A 27,427-nucleotide genomic window follows, 5' to 3' on the forward strand; every position below is an offset into this window, starting at 1 on the left:
CAATAAATCTTAGTGCTTTAAAGATGGCCAAAACTTCTCCAGTAAAAACAAAAGCCACCGGTGGTAATTTAAAATTGAATATGGCATTTACTCTCGGAATCCATACTGTCACTCCGACACGTCCAATGTCAGATAGTTTTGAGGCGTCAGTGTAAATAAATAGAAGCCAGTCCCTAAATTTATTATTGACAATTGTATTGAATTGTGAGTTGGCTAAAGGAGGAACTTTATCAATAGGAAGATTGAGAATAATATTTGGTGAAAATATGAGTGAGGCAAAAGGAGTATCATAAAGGGGATTGCGGTTAAACTGAACAATCGGGCATGGAAGACTGACAAAATTTTTAAAAGATTTTACAAGACAAGGAGTGTCTTTATGGGACCAATAGGAAAAGGAGGAAGTAAGTCGAGTAAGTGTATGAAGTTTGTCAATAATAGGATGAGAGGAGGATTGCAATGCCTTATAGAGAAACCTATTTGATAGGTACTGCCGGCGTAAATGAAGGGGGGATCGACACACTCCACTTGAAGTGTGTTAATTGGAGAAGATGCCATAGCACCAATTATGACCCGAAGTGATTTGGCTTGTATTTTATCTAGCAGTTTTAATGATAATTTACTACAGGGTTCAAGGAGAAAAGATCCGTAATCGAAGTGACTACGAATTAGAGCGTTATACAAAAGTTTCTGGGAGTATGGATGGGAACCCCACCAGACCCCAGACAAAGATCTAATGATATTAAGGTTTTTTCCGACTTCTTATGGACATGGTGAATATGTGGGATGCCAGTCATTTTAGAGTCGAGATAAACTCCTAAAATTTTTACATTATTTTTAACTGATAGAACACGGTTATTGGAAGTAATAGCAATGTCAGTGATAGATCTTGCGCGGGAAAATATGACCACACTACTCTTTTCTACCGAAATTTAAAGCCCATGTCTGTCTAACCATTCGTTAAGGTAGATAATGGCCGAATTAAGGCGGTTCGAACCTTCTGTAATATCTTTACAGGAAGTATACAACGTCAAATCGTCCGCATATTGTAAAACTCTACAGAAACAACTGACTGAAAGGTCCAGTTTATGAATGTAAATATTATAGAGGAGAGAGCTCAGAACCGAACCTTGGGGAAGACCTTTCCAAATTAATCTAGGAGGGAGGGAATAATTTTGATAGTTAACTATGAGGGAACGGGGAGACAAATAATTATAGATAAAGTTCACTATCTTCACAGGGACACTCAGCTGTAGCATTTTCTGCCTGAGCACCGGAAGGACATTATCATATGCGGACGAAATGTCAAGGAATACTCCTACTACATTCTCGTTCTTCGACAAAGAGATGCGGATATCTGTGACAAAGATACTAAGGCTATCCATTGTACTAAAACCTTTCCGAAAAACGAATTGAGTCTTTGAGTACATATGGAGGTGCCAACCTTTGTCCGAAGGCATCTATCCAAGTTGATGAATCATTAGAAGGGAGGCTATCACATACTCTAAAGGAGCTACGAAATTTTTTAATATTCTTCCAAATTAAAGAGGGGTGCGAGGAAGGAGATATACTTTTACAAAAAATTTGCCAGCCTTTCTTCTTCTTCTGTGAAAATATATATATATATATATAATATAGGCAACTTATGCTGCAACTCTCTTATAGGCCAAGTAGTTTTCTGTTGTCATGGATAAAGAATACAAGCGCTCAGCACGTTTGCGGCTCTTGCATGCATCTGTACATTCGGCATCCTACCACGGGGGAGAGGAAATTCGAAAATTGGAAGATTTTTTGATGGGTATTGTTTTATCTGCAGTTCTTAAAAGGGCATTTTTAAAAAGAGGGTACAGTGAATGAACATTTTTAGGGTTTATTAAGGGGCTATATGATACTTCTTCATCTGAAGTTACAGCAAATTGGGTCCAGTTAGCCTTATTCAGTTTAAATTTTTGTCTCGGTTGATAATTTATTATAAAGGGTCTAGGTGAGCAGGTAAAAGAGATGACTATAGGGAAATGATCACTACCACAGGAGTTAAGGAGAATTGTCCAGGAGAGTTGGGATGAGAGTGAAGAGGAGGCAAGTGATATATCCACTGCACTTTTAGGGTTTTGTAATGGTGGAACCCGACGAGTGGGTGATCCATCATTAAGTATAACTAAGCTGTTATTATCAACTATGTCTAGGAAGAGAGAGGATAAATTGTCACAAAAAATAGGAACCGCAAGAAATATGGTGTAAATTAAAGTCCCCCAAAACAATAATGGAAGAAGGTACCGAGGACAAAATTGTTGAAAATTGAGAAAGAAGGGTAAGGTTAGGCCTAGAAATATATACACTTACAAAAGAGACATTTAATACACGCACCGCTACAACATTAATCTCATCACTATGCGATGAAGTAGGAATTAAGGAATATACACATTTACTTGACACCAAAATGGCTGATCCAGTTTTTCCATCATTCCTGTCATCCCGGAGGATTGAGAAGCCTGGAACTCTAAAATGAGAACCAGGACTCAACCACGTCTCCTGGATGGCAACAATAAATGGATTAAGTTTTTTTAATAAGTAAATTAATTCTTGTTTTTTATTTCGGGCACTACGACAGTTCCATTGAATGATCCGGTTGGGCATTTTGAGTTAACAGAGAAGTCAGCTGAGTTAAGTTTTTGAGAGTATCGTATGGTAAGCCGGTATCACTGAACCGGGAAATCATGTTAACGAGATTAATTGTTCTATTAGATTGTCTTTCGGAGAGATTGTGTTTTGTGGGATAGTACACCCATTATGTGAGGTTGAAGGAGGGGATTCGATAATTGCCTGGTGGGCTTGATGATCATAACCAGGGCTTGTAGGCAATAAGGGACGTCGCTGTGTAACTACAGTTTTTTTTTTGTAGGAAGATGTTGTAGGAGATGATTGTCTTATAACACTAGTAGATGGTGAAGTGGGAGAATTGGTTATGGTTGAGTCGGCAAATGAGTACCTGACCTGCGGGAATCTAGCAGAGGCTTCAAGGTAAGAAATGCTTTCCTGTGACATAACAAGCTTAATAGATTTTTGTCTAGAATGTTCAGGGCAGGATGAGTCATTGGCCTTATGATGATTAGAACAGAACAGACAAGAGGGGGTTTGCACTGAGCTATTTTCTCCATCATGCATTCCAGAACATTTGTAGCACCTAGCTTTGATCTGCATTGTGCCTTTACGTGTCCAAAAAGGCAGCATTTATTGCATTGAATTAAATGTAAAATGTAAGTTTCAACGGGTAAAGATGTGAAATAACAAAATACACGGGGAGGAAGTTTCTGCCCCGCAAATGTGAGAACAACAGACTGTGTAGGGATCCATACAGGGGCGTTATTCTCATTAAATGATTTCCGGCTCATTCTCCGTGCTCTAACTACTTTTCCACAACCATTTGGGATTTCTAAGTTTTCTACTCCTCTATGGACCATTCAATGGGCATTTCTTTAACAACTCCCATACGAGAGACGCTGTAGGAGGGGACCGAAGCTATGTATCCCGCAGCACTGATTGCTGGTAAGTCCAAAAAGGAATTGGCGTGGTCAGCTGACTTAAACTCAATAGAGATGCGATTACGACCTATCCTCTTAATACCATCCATAACCACGTTTTTTATATTATTTTTAAACAAAAAATGTCCAAACTGTATGGGTCGGAGTATCATCCCATTATTAGGTTCTAATTCACTTTTTGAAACATGGACAACAAAAGGGGCGGAATCATTTGCAGAATAGTGTAACTTTTCATTATTGAAATCCGGGTGAATGTATGTAAGTTGCATAGAAGGTGATGTTAAGGTAGAAGTCGCAGCTTTTTTGGACTGAGATATATTTGTATCTGTTAAATTATCAATATTCGGACGCCTTTTTCTATTACTTAAATCGATCGTTAAATTTTCAGGATCATAACCTCCACCAGGATCTGGCGGTTCGACATCCATTGCGAAAATCTAATTTAATATATACTTACAGTTAAATAATCACAATATAAGCAACAACACAACCAAAACAGACAGATATTACAACAGATATGGTTGATAAACTAGAATTACACAATAACAATACAAAGCACTTGTAACTAACACTCGAGCATAAAGTAGAGTCCTCAATTGCTTATTAATAATTATTTAAATATGAATAATAGCTCTCGGTAAACAATATAATTTAAAATTATAGTCTAATAAATATTAAGTGTCGGCGTCGAGACCTCTAGTCAAGTCGATTAGTGAGTAGCTAAAAAATAATTACCCGTTTAGCCATTGGCTTATTAGCTGAGCTAATTAAGTTAACCGGTTAAATTAGCTAAGCCTTGGTTAGCCTTGGTTACCTAATTAACTTAGCTAACTTTTTTAGCCAGCTTGACCGGTTAAATTGTACAGCCCTATCAAAAAGACTGTCCTTATTAATGCAGTAATTTTGAAACAAGAATTTATCATGATCTACATCCATGCACTTTGTATTCATATTATTTCTTACCTTACTAATCTGTCAGTGACACTTGACTACTAAATAAAAGAAGCTTTAGCGCATGTCTAACAAACAAACTTATGATCGGTCCTCATTTTTACCATCTTATTACAGTTTTAGTTTGTTATTTATGGAATAATTGTATATGTAATTGTGAATCTAAAAATTGTAGTTTATTAAGTGAGGTGAAACAAGTCCTAATGGACCATTTTAACTCCTGCAGTTAGTCTTTTTTTTATGTTTCTGCTTTACGGCAATCTGTTTTCCAACAATAAGCCACCTTTTTATTGGTTTCTCAGTTTATGTTTTCTTCAAGAGCCATACTTGTATGAAACTTGTCACATGACTCTTAATATCAAGGTAGTTCAGTTAAAGTATATTTGTAAATTATGTTCAGGATGAACTTTAGCCACAACCAGTGAAACAAGCCCTTAATATTGAAATCATTTAAGTAATAAATATTTTTAGATCTTTAAAAATAAAAAAACTTATAATATTATGTATATATACTCATTTAATGTATTTTTCTATTAATATTGATTATTCTTACACAAGTACAGAAACACAATTTACAGCAACGGTAGTTTCCTTATAAAATAACGATGCCACATAACAGCTGTGAAAGCTGATAACATATACCATGTAACGAGGTATGAAAAGTGCTCATTTCTCATGGTGACTCTTGTTTGATTAGGAAGTGGCCAACCTTCTGGTGGATCTGGTATGCCCTTAGCGTCTAGCCAAACTGGAGCACAATCAAAGTGGGCACTCATTTGGACCAAGTCTCTGTAAACAAAATAAAAATGTAACAATTGGATTTTCAACACAGGGGAGCTGCACTGTTTTAAGAAAGACGAGAAATAGATATGTATGAGCTTGCAAATCATATATTAATTATAAGGGAATATCAGTACATGATATTAAATTTGAACATTATTCATGTAAATTGTATAGTATTAATAAGTATATAATTATTATTAATTGTCTAATAAGAGGTAGGTAGGTAGAAATCTTTCAAAAAATTAATAATAGTACTATATTTTGTAAAATTATAAAAAAAAAAAACTCAATGATGAAACAGATTTCAATTTTTCATTATAACAGACATAATAAAAAGTTCTAGACATCTGAAATTATTTATTTAAAAAAAATGAACTCAAGAGTAGCAAGAGAGCTTATCTCCTTTAAAAATATGATAATGCCGACATTGTAGAAGATAACAAGCTATATACTATTTGTTTCTCATAAATGCTGAACACAAAAGAAAAAATTAATACAAACTGCATGGGATATCTTTTATTTGTATAATGTACCTGTAAAGCCATGAATTTTTCTCTGGATTGTTTTTGGGCATAAAAGGACTTCGTACTTCTGTAAGTCGAACAATACCGGTCAATTCAACCTCACCCTTTACCATTGAAGCCTGTCTTTTTTCTTTAGGACGCAAACTTTGAGGAATCCAGCCACGATTTATTAAAATAATTTCTCTGAAATGGTTCAAATATAAAAGAATATATTTACAAATATTAAATCAACAAATTATTATCGTATACATGGAAATTAATTTTTGGCCATACCCAGTATCTGATAATTTAAATGGTGTAACAACTAGCCAGCCTTGATTTTTTTTGGGATCTGATATTAGAGATCCAGTCCTTTGTAACATTACATTATTTTCAATCAAAGCTCGAGGACCAATAAGAATTTCGTTATCATGAAGAAACTCTCCTTTCACTTTAACAGGTCTATATTCCATCCTTTCAAGTTCTTTAAAACTGAAAAGTTTTATTATACATTAAAAGTATAAACACGTATGAGAGAAAACATAATCATATATTATGCACCTATAAAAAAAATATTGTAAAAATAAATGTTATGTATTGCTTACTCATGCGGCATTGGTACTGGCTCGGAGTTTGACTTTGCCTGAAGCATATCTATTAACTCCAATTTCCATTGCAGACGATAAACTTGCCAACAGCCTAAACCGAAGGATGTCCCTGGTATCATCTTAAAAAAAAAATAATGAATACATTAAAAACGAGAATTATAAAAATTAATTGAGCTGCAACTTTTATCACCCTTGTAAATATAAATATTAAATTGAAAAAATATAAATTATAACCTTACCAATAACATCCATTTTATCAATTCGCCTGGTTCCTTACTCTTAGAATTTTGTACTCGTATAGAATGCGTAAATGTTTTATTGGTTCTTGTGATGTTAATAATAACATTTTTGGACTTTTTTGTGTTAAAAATCGCATAACTTCTTATTATTCCAGACATTCCTCTTAACATTGACATTTTAAAAATTAATAATATAAGTGTTGCCGTTCTACAAAATTTTATGTCTATAGTCAATTAAAATTTAAATTTTTTTGGCGGGCCGCACATAGATTAACTCTTATTAATAACAAAATATTATAATAAAAACATTTAAAAAAAAGTAATGAAAAGATTTCATGTGCAGAGTGTAGTGGTGTCGGTTGGCTTATGGCGTGGTGGACTACTACGCCCTTCATACGTTGGTCTATCATATTTACCCATTGTTTTTATCACTTTGATTAAAAAAAAATAGTACTGCGTAAATTTATGAAAATTTATGGGCTAAAGAAGTTTTACTTCAGTCGTGTGGTCTAAAGCACACTCTTTTATTTTAAACCATACTTTACTGCGTTGTATTCTGTCAGTTTTTAATCAGCTGACGTCCTTACTTATGCACGTCAGTGCTGCCACTCGTATGTTTAGTAAAGGCCATATTGGAATATAGCTTGAAAAAGCATAAGATTTTTCTGGAGATTATTGATTACGTGACGTAAACCTAAGACCATCCTCCCGCCCCTGTAACAAAACGTGGTATTTTTAAAGACCCTGTCTCTCCCTAAATGGATCACGTAGTATGGGTTTGTTCCCTAAGGCTTACTTTTCACTTTATATTCAGGTGAAATTCTGCATTTCACTGTACATTTAAAGCCCTTACGTTTCACTTACTATCCAATAGCTTCACCTTGGTTAGATGTTCGACCGGCCTTGAGAAAATATCGATACATTTGATATCGTTTCCATCAATGAAACACGGCGAGCAATACACGTATTGTAAACATTACAAACCCAACAACCAGTGCTAAACTACAACCTGTCTGTTTATGAAACGTTTTTTATTTAGAAATCATAGTTGTAAGTTAGACCATGTGGCTGATGAAATAAACTTAAAAGTATGCACTTCGTTAAAAAGTTTAACTGCTTTTATTTCAGCACTAACATGAAACGAAAAAAAAGTCTATCACTGTGTATATATCAATATTAGGCAAATTATCAATTTGTGTTTTGACGTAGCCTTCTTCCATTATAGTGAAATAAAAACTACACACTCATAAATAAAAAAGAAACAAACGACTGTACCTACGTAAATAAAGACGAACAAAGCAAGAGCTGTAGCGCGATTCGTGGAGGATATCGAATAGGTCAAATGACGTCACAGGTGAATCAGAAACCACAGACGTTCGTACCTAAATACAGTGTGTTCGTACAAAAATATTGTTCGTACAAAAGTATTGTTTTGTTTAAGTCCGGTACACATACAGACCCAACAAATTACATGCTCATTTTTATTCTACCTGCCTGTAGTAAAATATTTGAAAAAGTGATTCTCGGTTAGCTTTTAAACCATTTCACAAGAAATAATCTTTTACATAACAAGCACTTCGGTTTCACCAAAGGACGCTCAACAACTGATGCCGGTGTTGAGCTTTTTACTTCGACAGTCAATGCTAGGGGGGAGTCGCGTGATGTTTTAGGTGTATTTTGTGATTTATCTAAGGCATTTGACTGTGTTCATCATAACACATTAATCAGGAAACTCAGTCACTATGGCATTAAAAATACCACACTAAAACTTCTGAGTTCATATCTTAGTGATAGAACTCAGGGTTGAAGTAAATGGTACTAAATCGTCTGGGTCACGTATACAGATGGGACAAGGCTCAATTCTTGGTCAATTCTTGTTTTTAATATAGATAAACGATCTACCTTATTTAGTAGAGAAGAAGCATGAGATTGTATTGTTTGCTGATGATACTTCATTAATATTTAAATTACGTAGACAAGAAAGAACCAGAACCAACTATGACGATGTAAAAAATGCACACTCTGAACTGGTGCACTGGTTAAGCGTGAATAACTTACTTCTCAATAGTAAAAAACTAATTGTATTAAATTTTCTGATCCAAATGTAAAACAAATTGATATACATCCAAAACTCAGTGGTGATAAATTGAACTTAGTTAACTCAACCATTTTTCTAGGAATCACCGTTGATTCAAAGTTACAGTGGGGACCCTATATCTGTCACGGATAGACTGAGTTCTGCAGCGTATGCGGTTAAAAGAATAAGGTTATTAACAGATGTCGATACAGCTAGATTAGTTTACTTCAGCTACTTCCATAGTATACCATTTTGCTATGGGGCAATGCGGCTGATAATAATGTCATTTTTATTCTGCAGAAAAGGGCTATCCGTTATATGGTGGGAAGTAAAGAATCTCTGAAAGAGAAATTTAAAGAGATCAACCTTTGCATCGCAGTATATTTATGAATTATAATGTACATGCGAAAAAATGGGCATTTATTTGTTAGTCGTAGTGATCGACATGCCTCACATAATGTAACACTCAGGAACGACCACAAATTAATATTTCCTAAATGCCGGGTCAGGAAAAAAAGTAGTTCCTTTATAGGAATGTCTATCTTACTATACAATAAGATTCCGGCTGCGCTTCAATCTCTGCCTTTACTGAAGTTTAAAAAAATTACTAAGCGAACTTTATGTAGTAAAGCCTATTATAACTTTAATGAATATCTTAATGATGAAAAGGTATGGGATTGAATCAAGCTCGACCAGGCAATGTCTTTGATCTCAATCTGTAGATATAGTTAAAATATTGTAAGCAGGTGACATGTGGTGGTTTCGTCACACACGATTGGCTGTCTCGTGTTAGTCCTGATCATTTCACGGTCATACTGTTACTTTTTGTCTTGTATATGACTTTAAATTTTTAAAAGAGTACCGAGAGTTTTTTTCCTCCGGCTTTTTTTTCTCTCGGCCTACATTAGGGACATCAGTTTATCATATTTATTGTAATATTATCTTATTTATTGAGCCGAGTACATAATAGGAAGGTAATGTCTACCGAGACATTAGAAATTTAGAGTAACTTAATATTTAGATTATTTTGACTAAGTTAAGGTTGCACATAATACTGGGTATTTTACCTAAGTTTGTAATGTACCCAATCTTAAGATTTATTTTTTATTTTATTGTTTTATTTCTTTGCTACCTTAACATTCTTTTATTATTGTCGAGTTTTTTTTGTAATTTGATGTATTATTATTTTTGTAACTGACATTATTTTGACTTTCGTTAAGTTTGCATATTATCACCTTATGACGAAATAAATGTTTTTATTTCATTTCATTACATAAACTTCAATCATCTATTTCTAAGTCATTGATGGATTTCAAAAATTATATCAGTGATTGATTAGTTTTATCTATATTCTAATACTATTCCATCATTCATCATCATTTCTGCCTATTGCAGTCCACTGCTTGACATAGGCCTTCACAAGCTCATCAAATCATGTGTGTTGCCCAAAGTCACCACGCTGGGCAGGCGTGTTGATGACCGCAGAGCTGGCTTTGTCGCACCGAAGACGCTGCTGCCCGTCTTCGGCCTGTGTATTTCAAAGCCATGTTGGATGGTTATCCCGCCATCGGTCAGCTTTATAAGTTCCAAGGTGGTAGTGGAACTGCGTTATCCCTTAGTCGCCTCTTCACCGGGTTACTCACGGGAAGAGAGGGGGTGGCTATATTCTTTAATGCCGTAGCCACACAGCTACTAATTTTATACTATTACGTTGAATATAATATTAACATCATGAAAGTTCTTCATTCTATATTAAATAGAAAATACTTTAATTAATAATTATTATTTTGTCGTAGACGTTTGTTTCGTGTATAAAGTAAAAAGAGTGTAGCTTCCGTAAATTGCTAATATATATTTAAATGTCGCATGGCGCATGTCACACCGCATTTTGATGACGTCAATGCTCAGCATTGCTGACGTCATTTGGCTATATATATTATATATATATATATATATATATATATATATATATATATATATATATATATATATATATATATATATATATATATATATATATATATATATATATGATACTAGCTTCTGCCCTTCTGCGCGCCACTGTTCAGCGCGATTTCGTCCGCGTTGAACAGAGGCGCGCGCAATGCTTGATCATTATTTTGCTGCGATGTTATTTAAAACTGCGATATCTTCTGAGATACTCATTGAATCATGTCGAATTATGTAAAAGGCTATTTTGTTTTAAATTAAATACTTTTAATGAATAACGTATTTATTTAGATAAGGATTAATATCATGTTTATAAAAACATCTTCGCAAATAATGCATTATTTTAGAACGAACTTGGTTAGCATAAAAAAGGTTATAGTGAACCTTAAAAGATAGATATATGCTGTCGCGGACTTTTTTTTAGAACTTTTAAAGAGGATCAATTCTGTCATACATGATTTTTGCGAAACTTTAACTATTTTCACAGCGCACGCAGCGGAAGCTCTCAAAAGGAAAAAGAACCCCCGATTTTGAAACATTCTTCATTGGTGCTCCGCTCCTTTTGGTCTTAGCGTGATGATATATAGCCTATAACCTTTCTCGATAAATGGGCTATCTAACACTAGGAGAATTATTCAAATCGGACTAGAAGTTTCCGAGAGTAGCGCGTTCAAACAAACAAATAAACAAACTCATCAGCTTTATAATAGTAGTATAGATAAAAAAAATTATTATATAAAATTAATTAAAAATTTAATTATTTACTTATTTTAATGATATTACCATTTTTACTATGCTGTTTATTACATTTTTTGTTTCATATAAGTAATTATAGGGGTATCAATATTTATTTTTCGATGAAGACTGCCGTCATTTTTAAGATAAGATATCCAGTTGGATCGTAGTTGTCGTCGTATCGATACGTAATCATGGCGAATACTTATTCGACGGTAAGTATTTTTTTTTAGTATTTAATTTAAAATATTGCTAGATTGGTTATTAATTAATAGTCTTAGGAAAAATATTTTATTAATACAATATATTTTCTCTGTTACGATATATAGTTTTAAGTAACAAAATTTGGAAAATGCATTAAAAAAGTGTGATAATTATCAGTGACAAAGGTTAATTATTGGTTGAATTATTGATAAAATTGATATTAAAATACTGTTACTAAATTCTTGCCAACCCGCATTGGAGCGGCGTGGTGGATTAAGCTCTAATCCTTCTCCTACATGGAGAAAGTGGCCTATGAGTAACGATCGCTATCAGGTGTACATGATAACCGGGACCGACGGCTTTACGTGCTCTCCGAGGCACGGTAGAGAGACCCACAAAGACTGCACAAACACCAAGACAACGGGAAACACCTGTATGGCCAATACAAATTTTTCTCATGTGCGGGAATCGAACACGCAACCGTCAGCGCAACAGCTACAAAACTAGTGCTGTGACCGTTGCGCCAACGTGTCGTCAACTATATTAGAAAAATAAAATTATTCTAGATTAAAACGAATTTAAAGTCGGACTAACTTAATAGTTTAACAAATGTAAATCTGATTCAATTTATAACCCTTAAGGCATGTAGCATTCTTTCTAAACCACCTTCTTCTTACCTGGGTAATTAATGTACAGTAAAGTTTTACAAAAGCGTAAAAACCTACATATTTTTTTATACAATTCTTGTTCTGACAATACCGAATAAAAAAGAATGATTCAAAAGTTATGCGCTATTTCTACTACGGTCCTTAAAATGGGGGGTTATATAGATGTACCTATTCGTGGGCGCGTAAGCGCGGCTATAATTTATAATGAAAAACATTCTACGAGTAAAAGAATTCCTTTCCAAGTGCAGTGCTTTATAGTCCAGTCATCTTAGGCCAAATTAGGTGAATATCTTGGAAAATCGACTTACCCAGTAAATTACCTCGTAAAAACTTTTATTTTGGCAATCTAAAACTGTTCTAGAAATTCACATACTCGTATAATTGAATAATAATAATAATAATAAGTCAGGGGTCAAAAGTCACGAAAATCGATTATGCTTCACGTATTAATATATATATTTTTATTTATATAGACGTATGATTTATATTATATGTAGAAGATTACTGAAAAAAAAAATATTTTTATGTTACAGTGGATGCAGTGGCTTGTATCGACTAATAATGTCAAACAGCTATGGGTAGCTCAACCGACGTATATAATATCGCAGATAATATATGTTCTAGCGGGTGTAGTTACTTTGGTACATGGTAAGTAGTTTTATTAAACTATACCGTAAATTTATATTAGTCTGATATAAATTCCATGTACATTGATATAATTTTTTTTATATACAAATTTTTCTTTATATAGCTTTCAAGAAAGGTGGTCGGTGGCCATACTTTTGGCTGGGGACCGTACTGCACGGACTTTATGCTGACAACTTTTGGCATTTTGTACTGCCGGAATACGACAACTTCTGGCATTCTCAGACACCTGTTATATTTCTGGGAGGACGTCTTCCGCTACACATAATATTACTATGTAATAATTTTTTAAACAGATACAAGAATATATACTTGCTTATAATTACGATTAAGAATTAACAGTCATAATTATTTTCAGACCCAGCGTTTATATATCACGCTGCATATGCTGTGCATAAATTGAATCTGCCAAGAAATGCACAGCCTTTTGCAGTTGGACTTTTAACAGTGTTAATCGACATTCCATATGACATAGTAGCGGTTAAATTTGTCCACTGGACGTGGCACGATACCGACCCTAACATTTACGACCGTCATTACTGGGTTCCGTGGAACTCGTACTACTTTCACGCTACTTTTGCATCCAGTTTCTATTTCTTTTTCGACGCGAGCAGAAGATGGCTGGCACCAAGAGTCGCTCAGTGGTCTTCAGCTGGGTGAGATAATATGCTAAAACAATCGTACACTTCCATTCGAATTTTCCGGGTTTTGATGGCACTGAGCTGCTTATTGATTAGGCTATTCGGCATTGGCATAGACCATACCATATTTGCAGTAGTCTACTCCGGAGTGCTTTTTAGTTACAGATTTTTGCAATGATCACTTTGAGACGTGGCCATTTATTGTGTATTTGTAATAAATCTTAGCTGTTGATTTATACGCAAGTTTCTACACCTATAAAATAATTTTGTTCCGAAATACTGTGATATTGAAATTTTCGTTTTTTATGCACATACTATATGCACTATACACATATGCATGGGCTATATACATCTATTCAGAAAAAAAAATAATCTTTTAATAATTGACTTTACAGGAAGGGGGTGGAATGGAAATCTTTAATCATAGCGACATTGTTGGGCATGCCTGGCGGAGTTCTACTGTTTGTTCCTATTTACCATCCTTTACACGATCTCTTTAATGTACACTCGGAAGTAACGTTCTTCCTGCTATTCTCCATTTATTCTGTTGTCGTCCTACAAGGCCTTTTAAGCGATCGTGTAAAGAATAATGAAAAGTAAGTTTCTAAATGAAAAAAGAACAATGAAAAGTAAGTTAAAATTTTAAATATACTAAGAGCTTATTCTTGCACAAGAGCACTTTAAGGCAATCCGATATTACAGTTGTTCTCGTGACGAATCAGCTGATCAAACAATAATCGTTGATCAAACACTGTAATACATTTTACACAATGGGTTAAATAATTTGAGAGATAGGTACATATTATGAGTATAATGTATGGTTTTAATAACGTCATTTAAACATTTCGATTTGAAATTTTAACTGTATAATTTTATTTTGCGTAACATTATTCCTTAATTATAACGAAACAACTCTTTCGGATTTTATCGCGGTTTATTATGTTTTTGAGATGTTCGATGTTTCGGATACTTTACAGCAGCCTTTCCTAAAGTGGTCCCCCGTGGGAGCTGCAGGCCTATAGGGGCGCGGTAAGAGACCCAGAAAAAAAATGGTGGCGTTGTGTAGAGGCTTGGGATTTAAATCATCCTTCACATTACTTTTTAACCGACTTCCAAAAAAGGAGGAGGTTCTCAATTGGACTGTATTTTTTTTTATATATGTTACATCAGAACTTTTGACTGGGTGGAGCGATTTCGACAAATTTTCTTTTAATCGAAAGGTGGTATGTGCCAATTGGTCCCATTTAAATTTATTTGAGATCTAACAACTACTTTTCGAGCTATATCTAATAATGCGTTTTTACTTGACGCTTTTTTCGTCGACCTACGTTGTATTATACCGCATAACTTTCTACTGGATGTACCGATTTTGATAGTTCTTTTTTGTTGGAAAGAAGATATCCTTAGTTTAGTATCATGATAAGGAAACCAGGATCTGATGATGGGATCACAGAGAAATTGATGGAAATTCTTGAAAATCCGCAATAACTTTTTACTGGGTGTACCGATTTTGGTAATTCTTTTTTTGTTGGAAAGAAGATATCCTTAGTTTAGTACCATGATAAGGAAACCAGGATCTGATAATGGGATCCCTGAGAAATCGAGGGAACTTCTTGAAAATCCGCAATAACTTTTTACTGGGTGTACCGATTTTAATAATTTTTAATTTAATCGAAAGCTGATGTTTGTCATGTGGTCACATATAAATTTCAGTGAGATCTACTTTTTGAGCAATCTTTGATAACACGCAGTTACTTAAGTATTTTTTCGTCGATCTACGTTGTATTACTCGTCGATGTAATTGAAGTCAGTTTTTTTTCATTTGCGAGCAAACACAATTATTTATAATAGAATCGATTATGTTTATTTTATTTTGAATAAAGATACTCTGTCTAAATACTATAAAGTTGCGTTTCAATAATCATTCTCATTGGCAGGTGTAGCCCATAAGTGTTAATCAGTGTTAACTAGAGACCTGAGCTCCGCTGTGTACTACCTACTGCTCTCAGGTCTCAAGTTAACTCTCGCGGGTTATAGTAAAAGTTTCGTTTAGAATTAATGTTTAATCTCCACTAATATAGCTCGCAATAATTAATTTAATTTGAAGTTACACTTGTTTTTAAGTTGGTGAAAAAATGGGAGCACTATAAAATAATTTATTCTCCAAAGTGGGCAGTAGACAAAATAAGTTTGGGAACCCCTGCTTTACAGCAACCGTGGTCACAGGAGGACATCAGGAAATATAATATCCAACTGGGGAAACCTGACTGGGAAGTGGGAAATAACACACATCACGTCACAGCCAAATAATATAACTTTACTTTTAATTAGTATTGTGTTCTTGTGATAAGAAAGGTGGTCAGAGCTCGTGGAAAGCTCCTGTTTACTTGAAATACACCTGACGCCTTTTACAAGCGTCCATAGGCTACAGTAACCGCGGACAATTTGGTGAACCGTAGGCTTGTTTGCTACCGTAGTTGTGTAAATAAATAGTGTCTTGATTCTTGTTTGCAGACTCACTACTATTGATTACGTTCTGATAATACAACTGGCTATTCACTACATAATTTACTGGGTGTTTGTGGTCTTCTTCAACCCTGAGAGAGAAGTGTCTGTGGGCCTGCATGAGCCGGTTGGCCCTTGCAGCGAAGTGTCTTCGTTAGTGTCGCCCTTTGGACAGGTAATCTTTTGTATATACAAAATATAAAAATAAAAACGTCTGGTGTTCCTCAGGGCTCGATAATGGGTCCTTTACTCTTCCTACTATTTGTTAATGACATAAAATACTGTTTTGAGTTTTGTAATATCTTACTATATGCAGACGACTTAAAAATTTACCATACTATAGACAGTTTTAATGATCACGTCAAATTTCAAGCAGATCTTAATAGATTTTCTACTTACTGTATAAACAACAAAATGGAACTTAGTATAAGCAAGTGTAAGCACATCACTTTCACGAAAAAGAAATATGTTAGTCGCTTTCAATATGAGTTATGCAATGTACAATTAGATTCTGTTAAATCCATCAGAGATCTTGGAGTCTTGATGGATTGTAAGCTACATTTTGATATGCATATTGAAAATATTAGAAGTAAAGCTTTCAAAATGTTCGGTTTTGTTATGCGAGCATCCATTAATTTTAAACAGACATCCTCTTATATTACTCTATATAATGCTCTGGTCCGCTCTCAGGTCGAATATGCTGTGCTTGTGTGGAACCCGTTATACAAAAAATATACTGCGATACTCGAAAACATTCAAGCTAAATTCTTAAAGAGTATGCATTACAGGTGTTGTCTGTGTCGAATGCCGTATGATCAGTTGCTTAAGAAGTATAATCTCATTACCCTAGAAGCTAGACGTAGTCAACTTGAAGCTATGTTTGTGTATGATTTGTGTCACAATAGATATGATTGTCCTGGTCTTGTGAACCAAGTATGTTATGGAGTGCCGAATAGAACCCACTGTCGCAATATTATTAAAATGTTTGCCACATCTCGCTGCCGTACAAACGCTGGTAGACGATCTCCACTGCATCGAATGCTTAGTTCTTATAACGATCTGTTTAACGCAATCGATATTGCTGTGACGAGTCCCCGCACTTATAAAAAACTTGTATTGCAATGTTTAAATTAATTGGATTTACCTTGTAATTATAGCTGTTTGTCTTGTAATTGTGATCGACTTATTTTGTAATATTTGAGGTAATCCGTGGTAAACGGTGTTGGTATTACGATAAGTACTTTTTGTATATATACTGATGTTGTTGATACCCATTGTAATACTGTTTGTTTTCCCAAATAAAAAGAAAAAAAAAAAAAAAAATACATACATGAAGATACGACCTACCTTACCCATTTACTAATTTCAATTTTTTTTTCGTACCCAAAAATATATATCTACGTATTAAAAATTGGTGTGTTTAATTATAAAATAATAAAAAAAAAAAAAACGATTTTTAATACCTATAGGCATAATATTATAATGTATTTAACTTATTGATTACAGACTCTATATAAAAGGAAATACTTCTGCCCTGACGATTACGATGAAAAGTATTTTGACTTTCATTGCGTCGGCGGCAAAAAACCGGCAAATGGCGCCGAGTGGTACACCATCTGCGGAACTTCTTTTGAGTAAATATATAGTTGTAACATTTTTTGAAAGCTATTGCGTCAACAATTACTAAATATTACTGATATTTTCAATGCAAACATAACAACTATACAGATATGTGACTAGCCTGTTGGCGCAGTTTGTAGTGACCCTGCTTTCTGTTCTGCGGGTTGCGGGTTCGATTCCCGCCTGAGTCTGGGTGTGATATAATATTTTGTATTTATATATGTATTATTTCTATGTATGTTTTATGTTATATAATATTTATTATTATTATTATAACTATTTACAGATAATTGCGAATAAATAATGAAACAAATTAAGTAATTTTAGTCTTAAAACAACTCAATTTATACCAATTTTTTTTTAATACAATTTAATTTTGCTATTTTGGTGGCTTTAGGTTAGGACATTTTTATTTTCGAATGTTTAATTATATTTTATTTTATTCCCTCAAAAGTCGATCCTTCCCAATAAGTAGATAGCCCAGAATAGAATATCCTCGTCATAAGTTGTCGGGAGATTTTGCGTTCACGCTGACTCCAGTAACTTAACGTCAGCATGGGGAAAACCACCTCTCTAGTCTCTATCTTGTTATATAGGTCTTCCTATTATATACTTGACTATAGATATATACAGCGCAAAACAACATCATATAGAATGCAGGGGTATAATAAAAAAATAATAATAAATTATATATAATATTATAATTTTTTAAAGTTATATAAAATAATCTATTTTTTGCTTCGTAGGAATCGCATGGAGTACATAACCGTGCTATCCACAATTCTAATCGTGGCATCCGGAGTCTTCTACGGAATTTATTTCAAAACGAACAAACAATCAAGTAAAAAAAATAATTGATTTATATATTATATTATGATATATTTTAGTACATTTTTATGTATAATTTTATTTTCATTTATACATTTTAATTTCGTTGTTTTTATAGTAAATTAAAGTTCCACGCTACTTAAAATACCAGAAAGTTATCCTGTTGTTTCGAACAAAAGGTATTTAACAATTTGTTAAAAATGATTTGCAAAATAATGTCTGCGATGCGAATATAATAATATATATTTTGTTATGAATAAATTTGCATTCATATGCGATTCATTTTTTTTATTTATCGAGATAATTAAAATAAATAATTTAAGATATTTCAACTTGTTTGTTTTTTTTTTAAATTCATTCTGCTTGCGACTAAAATTCCCTGCAACTCCACTGTTGTTTCGAACAGTACCTATAATGTTAATGAATATTATTAATTAATTAAAAAACCAGTGTGCAAATCGAATAGCTATAGGTAAATATTCTCTCGTTTATATACAAGAATATATACATATTTAAGTATTAAAAAAAAAAACAGTTGTGGCTAGAAATATTTTATAATGCGCGTTAGCAAGGCCAATTATCCGCGATTATTTCCAGAGAAAATCAATTCATTATTATTGAATTTGCAGCCGTAGTGCCCAAAAGTTTGAACAAAGGTATCGAATTTCGTACTTAATTTTTTTTTTAATAAATCCTAGACCGTTGCAGATAGATTTATTATTTATTTTTTTTCTGAGTTGGCCCTGTGCCCCTCCACAAGCACCTGCAGAGTTATCCATTAATTACCAGACACCCTGTATATATGTATATAATCTGAATCTCGGAAACGGCTCCAACGATTTCCATGAAATCTAAAATGCAAGGGATTTTGAGGGCAATAAATCGATCTAACTTGGATTTATTTAAAAAAAATGGCATTTTATCTCCATTTTGTTGGCATAGAAAAAATAATTACAATATCATTAGAATACAAGTTTATAATAGCTCAGGTGGGAAATCGGCCGGTTCCGAAACGATCGAGAAGACCCCGGCTCAAATCCTAGCTCATGTCTTCCGATCGATTATTTTTTCCTTTTTTGCTAATTGCACTCGTGATTTTTTATTTAAAACTAATTCATATTTTTTTTTATTACTAGCGACTCGCCCCGGCTTCGCACGGGTGCAATGCTGATACTAAATATACTACAGAATGTCTTTATTTATAGTGTGAAGCTAGCTTATAGTATGGTTATTAACATAATAGCAACAACCTCAACAACATTATGCGTCGTTAGATTGCACGTTGTTACGGAATGCGTTGAAGAAATAAAGGTTCACTGCTCGTTCCCCGTAGGTGATAGCGTGATAATATGTAGCTTATATGTTGACCCGACTTCTTAAAAATATTCGTGCCAAATTTAAAATAAATCCATGCAGTACTTTTTGAATTTATCCTGGACATACATACAGACAAACAGACAAGAATTCTAAAAACTATATTTTTGGCTTCGGTATCGATTGTAGATCACACCCCAAGTATTTACCATTACCATTTTATTATATGTAGGTATAAAGATGACAGTAAGATCGAAAAATATTATTCATATTTTATAAGTATGTAATTAGTATTTAAATAAAATTTCCAAAAAAAACACGATTTACCAAAAAAAAAACCGTGCGAAGTTCGGTCATCCAGGTACCTATCAAGTATTAACTAAGCAAAAGTATTTATTTACGTCTCATTTTTATATTAATTTTTTTTTGTATTTATTAACAATCATGTAAACTAAACGCTTTGCGTTCTATAAAAAATTAAGATATTTAAATATCTATAGCATATACACCATGTTTGTCTGTTCCTACGGTAAGCAACCTACCTGGTTGTGTTATAAAAATTGTAAAAGCTGCCTGATATAGCTACATATTTTTTTTCGACAAACACATATAATTTACGCTTCATTCAGTCTGTAATATCCACTGCTGGACATAGGCCTCTTTCCTCATGTAGGAGAAGGCTCAGAGCTTAATCCACCACGCTGCTCCAATGCGGGTTGGCGGATATATTCCCCACTATGAGTAACGATTGCTATCAGGTGTACATGGTAACAACCGGGACTGACGGCTTACCGTGCTCTCTGAGACACGGTAGGGAGACTGACAAGGACTGCAGGTACAAATACCTAGAGCACGACAAACATCTGTATGGCCAATAAAAATGTATGTCATGTGCGGGGATCGAACCCGCAGAGACCAGCTCAACAGCCACAAACAATTGCTATGAACGTTGCGTCAACGCGTCGTCTTTACCTTTCATTCATACATCAAACTCAAAATCACTCATCAAAGTCAAAATAAAGACCTTTTGAAATTCTTTTGGATGGTATTTTATTAAAAAGGACAATATTACTGCTTAATGACTTAAAGTTGTTTGTTTTGAGTTTACACTACAGTCTACAAGCTAGGACCACAGGGTTCCTAGGCCCAGACTTAGGTCTAGGGCCTAGGCCCCAAGGGGAGGAGTTGCTGGACTTCTACTGGGCGCGTCCCCAGGTGGCGAATAGGGGATGCCACTCGCGGTTTAGCCGCCGCGGGTGGGGGGGGTCTTCGGACCCTCGCGGACCAAAACTGGACGATGCGCTCCGGATACCGCTCTGGTCATCAGAGTGGACCTGTAAGCGCAGGTGTGTTGGCACGGAGGTGCGGCGGTGTGTGTGGCGCTGAGATAGCTATAATGGCAATCGGTGAAATAGACCATAAGAGCGAAATAACAATTTTCACTAAGTGGATGTGAATAGTTTAAAAGACAAATGCATAACGTTTGTTAGGTCCAAGTATTTTGTTAGGCTTGGTTAATACTATAAATAGTTGATGTTGTCTAACTTTAGATTGTTGTAATAAGTGATGTGTGATTATATGTAATAAATTGGTAATTTTATTAGAGGTGTAATTGATCTTGCAGATTAAAATGTCCTTAAATATTTTTCGTATCTCGATCCTGAGCGGAAAAATAATAATCGACAACCAACTGAAGTAATATATCACTTTTAATGATATGTTTGTTTCGACATACGATCACAATTCAATTCTTATATCTAATTTGATCTGGGACACATTTTTTTTTTTTTTTTTAATATTTATTAACTATTTTTACGCGACAGTGAGTATAAATCTATTATTCGCATACTCAACTTTAAAAAAATTTCTTAAGCAGTGGACATGGAAGTACAGCCAATATCACTACATCGATTATGTGGGTTCCAAGAAGAAATATTACTTAATATATAACGATTCGCATCAGTTTTGTATTCTGAAATAACAATTTAATAATAAAATAATTAAAGGTTCTATTTATTTTCATATAAGACATTGCCTTCGTAAAACTATTTGCTTTAAAAGCGTTATTTAAAAGTATAAAAAATCAAACGCACATTATGTATCAAAATTAACATTACACATACATATAAATAAACACTTTATTTCAATTATACATTAGACTCTGTGGACGACAACGAGTTATCTCTATAACGTAAATTTGCGAATAATAGATAGAAACAGCTACATTGCAATCAAGCTAGCTGTATCCTTGGCCTCCTTCCACTACTTACAATAGTAATAAATTCACAAATGTTCACTACTTTATTTATAATTAAATTGTGCTTTACGAAGAACAGCCGAATCTCTCAACTGGCAAAATTTATCTAAACACAACTATTGCAATACATTGTACATTACGACCTAAAAGCTAGTGGCCTGTTTGAATAACATGTTAGATATAGTTTAGTACGTACGCTTTTTTAAAATTATACAGGTTATAAAATTATTAAATTAGATTGTCACAAGAACTAAAACTACCCCGAAATAAACGATGATCATTTAAAACTGAGCATGTTTAAATTTTATCATATCATAATGGAATTTCACAACGAGTACTGACTGTCACCACTTTAGTAGGCTGGGTGATTATGTATATGATATGTAATTTATGGAATTTTTTTTCTAAATAAAAGTTAAAAAAAAAGTATTTTTAAGGTTTTGAAATTTTATCCAACACGTTAAACTAAATGGCACTTCTAACTTACATAATTTACATTATTTATAGAATGTGGCCACAGAGAAGAAAGTCTATGTGCGAAAATATTCTTACAATTTTTGAATATGAATATCATAATCGAAAGTAAAAAACTGGACTGTAAACTGTAAACCTAAAATAAATAAAGCGATGCACAAAAAAAGAATTGCTATATCAAAGTGATAGTAACGTTCAAACTAACTGTGTGTAATTTTAAGTTCAAACACAAATAACTTTTTCAATAATGGTAAATATTTAATACGTTATAATTATGTACTATATTAATACAAAAATAAAAAAATTAAGACATTATAAAAAAAATAAAATAAAAAAAACAAAGCCTTACTTTGGTTCTTGTAAAAACAATAAGCTCTAAAAAAATTGTGCTTAACATTTATATTAATAGTTTGTGACATCACAATAATCGTTAAAAAAGATCCAAACAATAAATTAATAATAAATATGTTTAACCTAAAATTATAATGGAATAATTATCGTTGGCTTAGCCAGATTTATACTTAGGACATTATAATCAAAATCTCTCACTTAGCTTTGCCTACATATCGAATAAGTATTGCTTCAAAATGAGTTTTCCGATTACATATTTAATATGTAAAACCGCACACATAAAAATTTATAAATATATAAATTTAAATGTAATTGTAATAAAATTTCAATATCAAATTATTAATAATATTGCTTAGTTGTTCACATTATGAGTGAAACTCATGGGCCTTACCCACGGTGGGGCAAGGAGGGGCATTTGCCCCACCCTGACTCGAAGCTAATAATTCATATTTTAGATTTGAATTAGGAAGTTTGATAGATTTAGCCAAACCCTCTGCTAACTATTATTTAACTATCGAAGTAGCGTATATAGTAAAAGTAAATAAAAGTTGCAGTAATAAAAAAAAATCTGCTACATATCGAGGTTTACATTTATTTGTTTTTGCCCCTCTTATACAAAAGTCTGGGTTCGCCCATGGTGACAACATATATGTGACTAATAAAACATGTCAATATAAAAAAAGTTTACAAAACTAAATTGCTAAGCCAATTGAAATTAATAGATCATTTATCGTACATTTTTACGATTTTTTTTTTCTTATTATATTCATAATACCAACAACATTACGTGAATAATTTTATGAGATACTTCTAAACACATCTAAACCAGCAACACTAGCTACGGGTAGATTTTATGGAATGATTTCGGGTTTATTTTAAAATGCTCAATATTAACTCCATTCTGTTAACTGGACTAATGGCGATCTGTTTGAAACTAGCTTAATTTAAACTACTACGGTTTAACGATGCTATTTAATTTAGGCTTAAAAAGCAATATCACTTGATACGATTTTTTTAGTTATAACATCCGTGTAAGTGTTTTTGTAGTGCGCATCAAATAAAAATGTAGTATCCATTTTTTCCCTTCAGAAATCAAATAATATTGTCATTTCCTGTGGACAATATTATTTTAATACAATATATATATATATATATATATATATATAATACATTCTGTTATATATTTTGTTACATAGTACAAATAAACTAACAACGTGGCTATGCTCAAACGCGGTATAACAGTTGTGCATTATTTAACATTTTTTTTTGTTTCTTATTTTTTTTTTTTTTTTTTTTAAGTTTTATTAACATTTATATACATATGTATCTATTAGCTTGTAGGCTGATCTTAATCTACGCTGCATAAACGACATCAGAGGTTTTTTTTTTCTTTTAAAAATAGTAGGATAAAATAGTAGGAACGGGTAAAGAAGTTTTTAGACGGGTCTGTTGTTGAACAACTCCTCGACCACGGACGGATCGGCCAGTGTTGAAGTATCCCCCACTTCACGGTCCCCAAGGGCAATTTTTCTCAGTATCCTCCTCATTATCTTGCCAGATCTCGTCTTTGGTAACCCTGGCGCGTATTGTATGGTATCGGGCGCAGCGAATGCACCAATTCTGTTCCTGACGCGTTTCTTCAGAGAATCTATCAAGTCGGCGTCAAATTTCGCTCCCTCGTTGAGAATAACAAAGCAGTACAGTGATTCTCCTTTGACGGGGTGAGGTTTGGAGACGACCGCGGCCTCGGAGACCCTCGGTTCTTCTGTGAGGACTCCTTCGACCTCTGCAGTCGACATCAAGTGTCCAGATACGTTGAGCATATCGTCAATACGTCCTGTCACCCATAGGAAACCATCCTCATCACGTCTTGCACCTATTCAACATAATAATACCTATTAGAATCCACACTCCCGTAGTAAAACCGCTTCGCAAAGAAGCAAAAATGATGAAGTGACAGATTTTATGTTTGGTTTAAGTTTGTATAAAATAATAAATATATAAAATAAGTTCATACCGTCGCCGGTGCAATAATATCCGTTGAATTTGGAGAAGTAAACATTTTCATATCGGCTGTGGTCTCCAAACAGCGTCCTCATAATGCCGGGCCATGGCTTGGAGAAGACTAGATATCCCTCACCGACTCCTTCGATTTCTTTCCCGTTCTCGTCGATGAGACTCGGTTCAACACCGAAGAATGGAAAACCCTTAAAATAAAATATGTTTCAAAGTTTTAAGCAGAGGAACTATTTTTTTAGCTAAAGTATACAGAAATAAAAACGTCAAAGAAGTTTTAAGTATCAAAAGGATGACAAAAAATTGCAGGGTGTCTATAATTAAAACCTAATTTACAATTTTATGCTCAAGGTTCTGCTGGTGTGTATAAACGCGTGAGAATCGCGAGTCTCTTTACAAAGCTTATTTATTTAGTTTGCTATTATAATGAAAGTATTTATTAGTGGAAGAACTATATCATACAGCAGCGCCTGGTTTCATGGGGGTAGCTCCAGGGAGGCTAGTCAGCACGTGACCGCCAGTCTCTGTCTGCCAAAAAGTATCGACAATGGAACATCTACCACTGCCCACTATGTTGTAATACCACAACCAAGCTTCAGGGTTTATGGGTTCTCCTACACTACCCAATATCCTGAGCGACTTCAAATTATGCCTGAAACAAACCATATTATGAACAGCTTAACTCGCGCCCGGGGCACAATAACTTTAATAGACTCCCCCCCCCCAACCTCATTCAAAAACCATATAATATGTACAGCAAATTTTTGTTTTGCTGACCGATTGGCGCTACTTTGTAAGTAGCGCCCGGGACATGATGCCCCCTCGCTACAGTATTGATTATGAAGTATATATAATTTGACAAAATATTTTTAAAATAGGTACAGTTCACATAACTTGCATAAAATTGAAGTTTTGTTTATCATCACATCATCATCACTTCAGCCTATCGCAGTCCACTGCTGGACATATTGGTGTCAAAAATTGAACAATACAGTGAATCATCACTTCAGCGTATCACTGCTGGACATAGGACTCCACAAGTTCACGCCAAAAATGGCGTGGACTCATCTGTGTTGCCCATAATCACCACGCTGGGCAGGCGGGTTGGTGACCGCAGGGCTGGCTTTGTCGCACCGAAGACGCTGCTGCCCGTCTTCGAACTGTGTATTTCAAAGCCAGCGGTTGGATGGTTATCCCGCCATCGGTCGGCTTTTTTAAGTTCCAAGGTGGTAGTGGAACTGTCTTATCCCTTAGTCGCCTCTTACGAAAGTCACGGGAAAAGGGGGGTGGCTATATTCTTTACTGCCGTAGCCACACAGGTTGAAGTTTTGTTTATACCGGGAACTAAAACTGGAGAACCACTCTTGTGATTACTATGACAAGTCCTATAATGTGCAAATTCAAAGTTGCAAACCTTCTTTGTTTATCATCACATCATCATCACTTCAGCCTATCGCAGTCCACTGCTGGACATATTGGTGTCAAAAATTGAACAATACAGTGAATCATCACTTCAGCGTATCACTGCTGGACATAGGACTCCACAAGTTCACGCCAAAAATGGCGTGGACTCATCTGTGTTGCCCATAATCACCACGCTGGGCAGGCGGGTTGGTGACCGCAGGGCTGGCTTTGTCGCACCGAAGACGCTGCTGCCCGTCTTCGAACTGTGTATTTCAAAGCCAGCGGTTGGATGGTTATCCCGCCATCGGTCGGCTTTTTTAAGTTCCAAGGTGGTAGTGGAACTGTCTTATCCCTTAGTCGCCTCTTACGAAAGTCACGGGAAAAGGGGGGTGGCTATATTCTTTACTGCCGTAGCCACACAGGTTGAAGTTTTGTTTATACCGGGAACTAAAACTGGAGAACCACTCTTGTGATTACTATGACAAGTCCTATAATGTGCAAATTCAAAGTTGCAAACCTTCTTTGTTTATTACCTATTTAATTTAAAATAAAGCAACTGTTGTATACTTGTGTATATGAAAGTCATATGTCGTCGTGTTGTCAGATGGAATGGATCTGTTATACGAGTATAACTATATATACATACTAGCTGTGCCCGCGACTTCGTCTGCGTGGTATTTAAAAAAATAGTTATTGTACTGTTCGCAGAGCTATAAAAAAACTAAAATAATAGTAGCCCAAATTACTCCTTATTACAACAGCTATCTGCCAGTGAAAGTCCCGTCAAAATTGGTCCAGCCGTTTCAGAGATTAGCCGGAAAAACAGACAGACAGACAGACAAAAATTGTAAAAAATGTTATTTTGGTAAATGTACCATATATACATCCAAATGCATTTAGTATAAAGCAGTTATTTTAATATTACAAACAGACGCTCCAATTTTATTTATTTGTATAAGTAGATATTCGTTTCTATAAAAAGAAAAATATACCAAGAAATTGATATTTATATCATCGTTTTGTCCAATTTATATATTTTTTGTTTATACAGCTTCATTCTACCAGTTTTTTTTGGATTTTATTTCATTATATATACTAATAGTAATAATATCCTG

General features: G+C 34.3%; 3 protein-coding genes across 3 annotated transcripts in view; 1 reads left to right on the forward strand and 2 right to left on the reverse strand.

Moving 5' to 3' along the window:
• Positions 1-4,984: 4,984 nt before the first annotated feature.
• Positions 4,985-6,819, reverse strand: LOC123669067 (surfeit locus protein 1). Its single transcript, XM_045602728.1, has 5 exons — positions 6,624-6,819; positions 6,382-6,503; positions 6,071-6,268; positions 5,807-5,980; positions 4,985-5,279 (listed from the first exon to the last, which is right to left on the reverse strand). Exons 1-5 carry the CDS (start codon positions 6,798-6,800, stop codon positions 5,063-5,065), a joined length of 888 nt encoding a protein of 295 aa, XP_045458684.1. The 5' UTR covers positions 6,801-6,819; the 3' UTR covers positions 4,985-5,062.
• Positions 6,820-11,579: 4,760 nt separating this feature from the next.
• On the forward strand, positions 11,580-18,526 carry LOC123668760. The gene is made up of 8 exons (XM_045602454.1): positions 11,580-11,600; positions 12,791-12,905; positions 13,009-13,179; positions 13,261-13,558; positions 13,939-14,139; positions 16,058-16,223; positions 17,555-17,682; positions 18,415-18,526. Exons 1-8 carry the CDS (start codon positions 11,580-11,582, stop codon positions 18,524-18,526), a joined length of 1,212 nt encoding a protein of 403 aa, XP_045458410.1.
• Positions 18,527-23,464: 4,938 nt separating this feature from the next.
• The window catches only part of LOC123668351 (acetyl-coenzyme A synthetase), a 30,521-nt gene continuing 26,558 nt past the window's right edge, over positions 23,465-27,427 (reverse strand). The window contains exons 7-9 of the mRNA XM_045602090.1: positions 25,371-25,560; positions 24,910-25,099; positions 23,465-24,768 (exon numbers count right to left, since the gene is read on the reverse strand). Coding sequence (XP_045458046.1) covers positions 24,329-24,768; positions 24,910-25,099; positions 25,371-25,560 — 820 coding nt within the window. The 3' untranslated portion in view covers positions 23,465-24,328. The remainder of the gene's footprint in view (positions 24,769-24,909; positions 25,100-25,370; positions 25,561-27,427) is intronic.

This window comes from Melitaea cinxia, chromosome Z (genome assembly GCF_905220565.1).
Source record: "Melitaea cinxia chromosome Z, ilMelCinx1.1, whole genome shotgun sequence".
In the NCBI taxonomy this organism is placed as follows: domain Eukaryota; kingdom Metazoa; phylum Arthropoda; class Insecta; order Lepidoptera; family Nymphalidae; genus Melitaea; species Melitaea cinxia.

What these genes read in the sequence shown, in the direction of transcription:
- LOC123669067 (XM_045602728.1), bottom strand. Translation starts at nt 6,800, where the DNA reads ATGTCAATGTTAAGAGGAATGTCTGGAATAATAAGAAGTTATGCGATT. An exon ending in TGATAAAATGGATGTTATTG is followed by an intron (nt 6,504 to 6,623) that starts GTAAGGTTATAA and finishes TTTTTTTTTAAG; the next exon opens with ATGATACCAGGGACATCCTT. An exon ending in CCAGTACCAATGCCGCATGA is followed by an intron (nt 6,269 to 6,381) that starts GTAAGCAATACA and finishes AAAACTTTTCAG; the next exon opens with TTTTAAAGAACTTGAAAGGA.
- LOC123668760 (XM_045602454.1), top strand. Translation starts at nt 11,580, where the DNA reads ATGGCGAATACTTATTCGACG. An exon ending in TGGCGAATACTTATTCGACG is followed by an intron (nt 11,601 to 12,790) that starts GTAAGTATTTTT and finishes TTTATGTTACAG; the next exon opens with TGGATGCAGTGGCTTGTATC. An exon ending in TGTAGTTACTTTGGTACATG is followed by an intron (nt 12,906 to 13,008) that starts GTAAGTAGTTTT and finishes TTCTTTATATAG; the next exon opens with CTTTCAAGAAAGGTGGTCGG.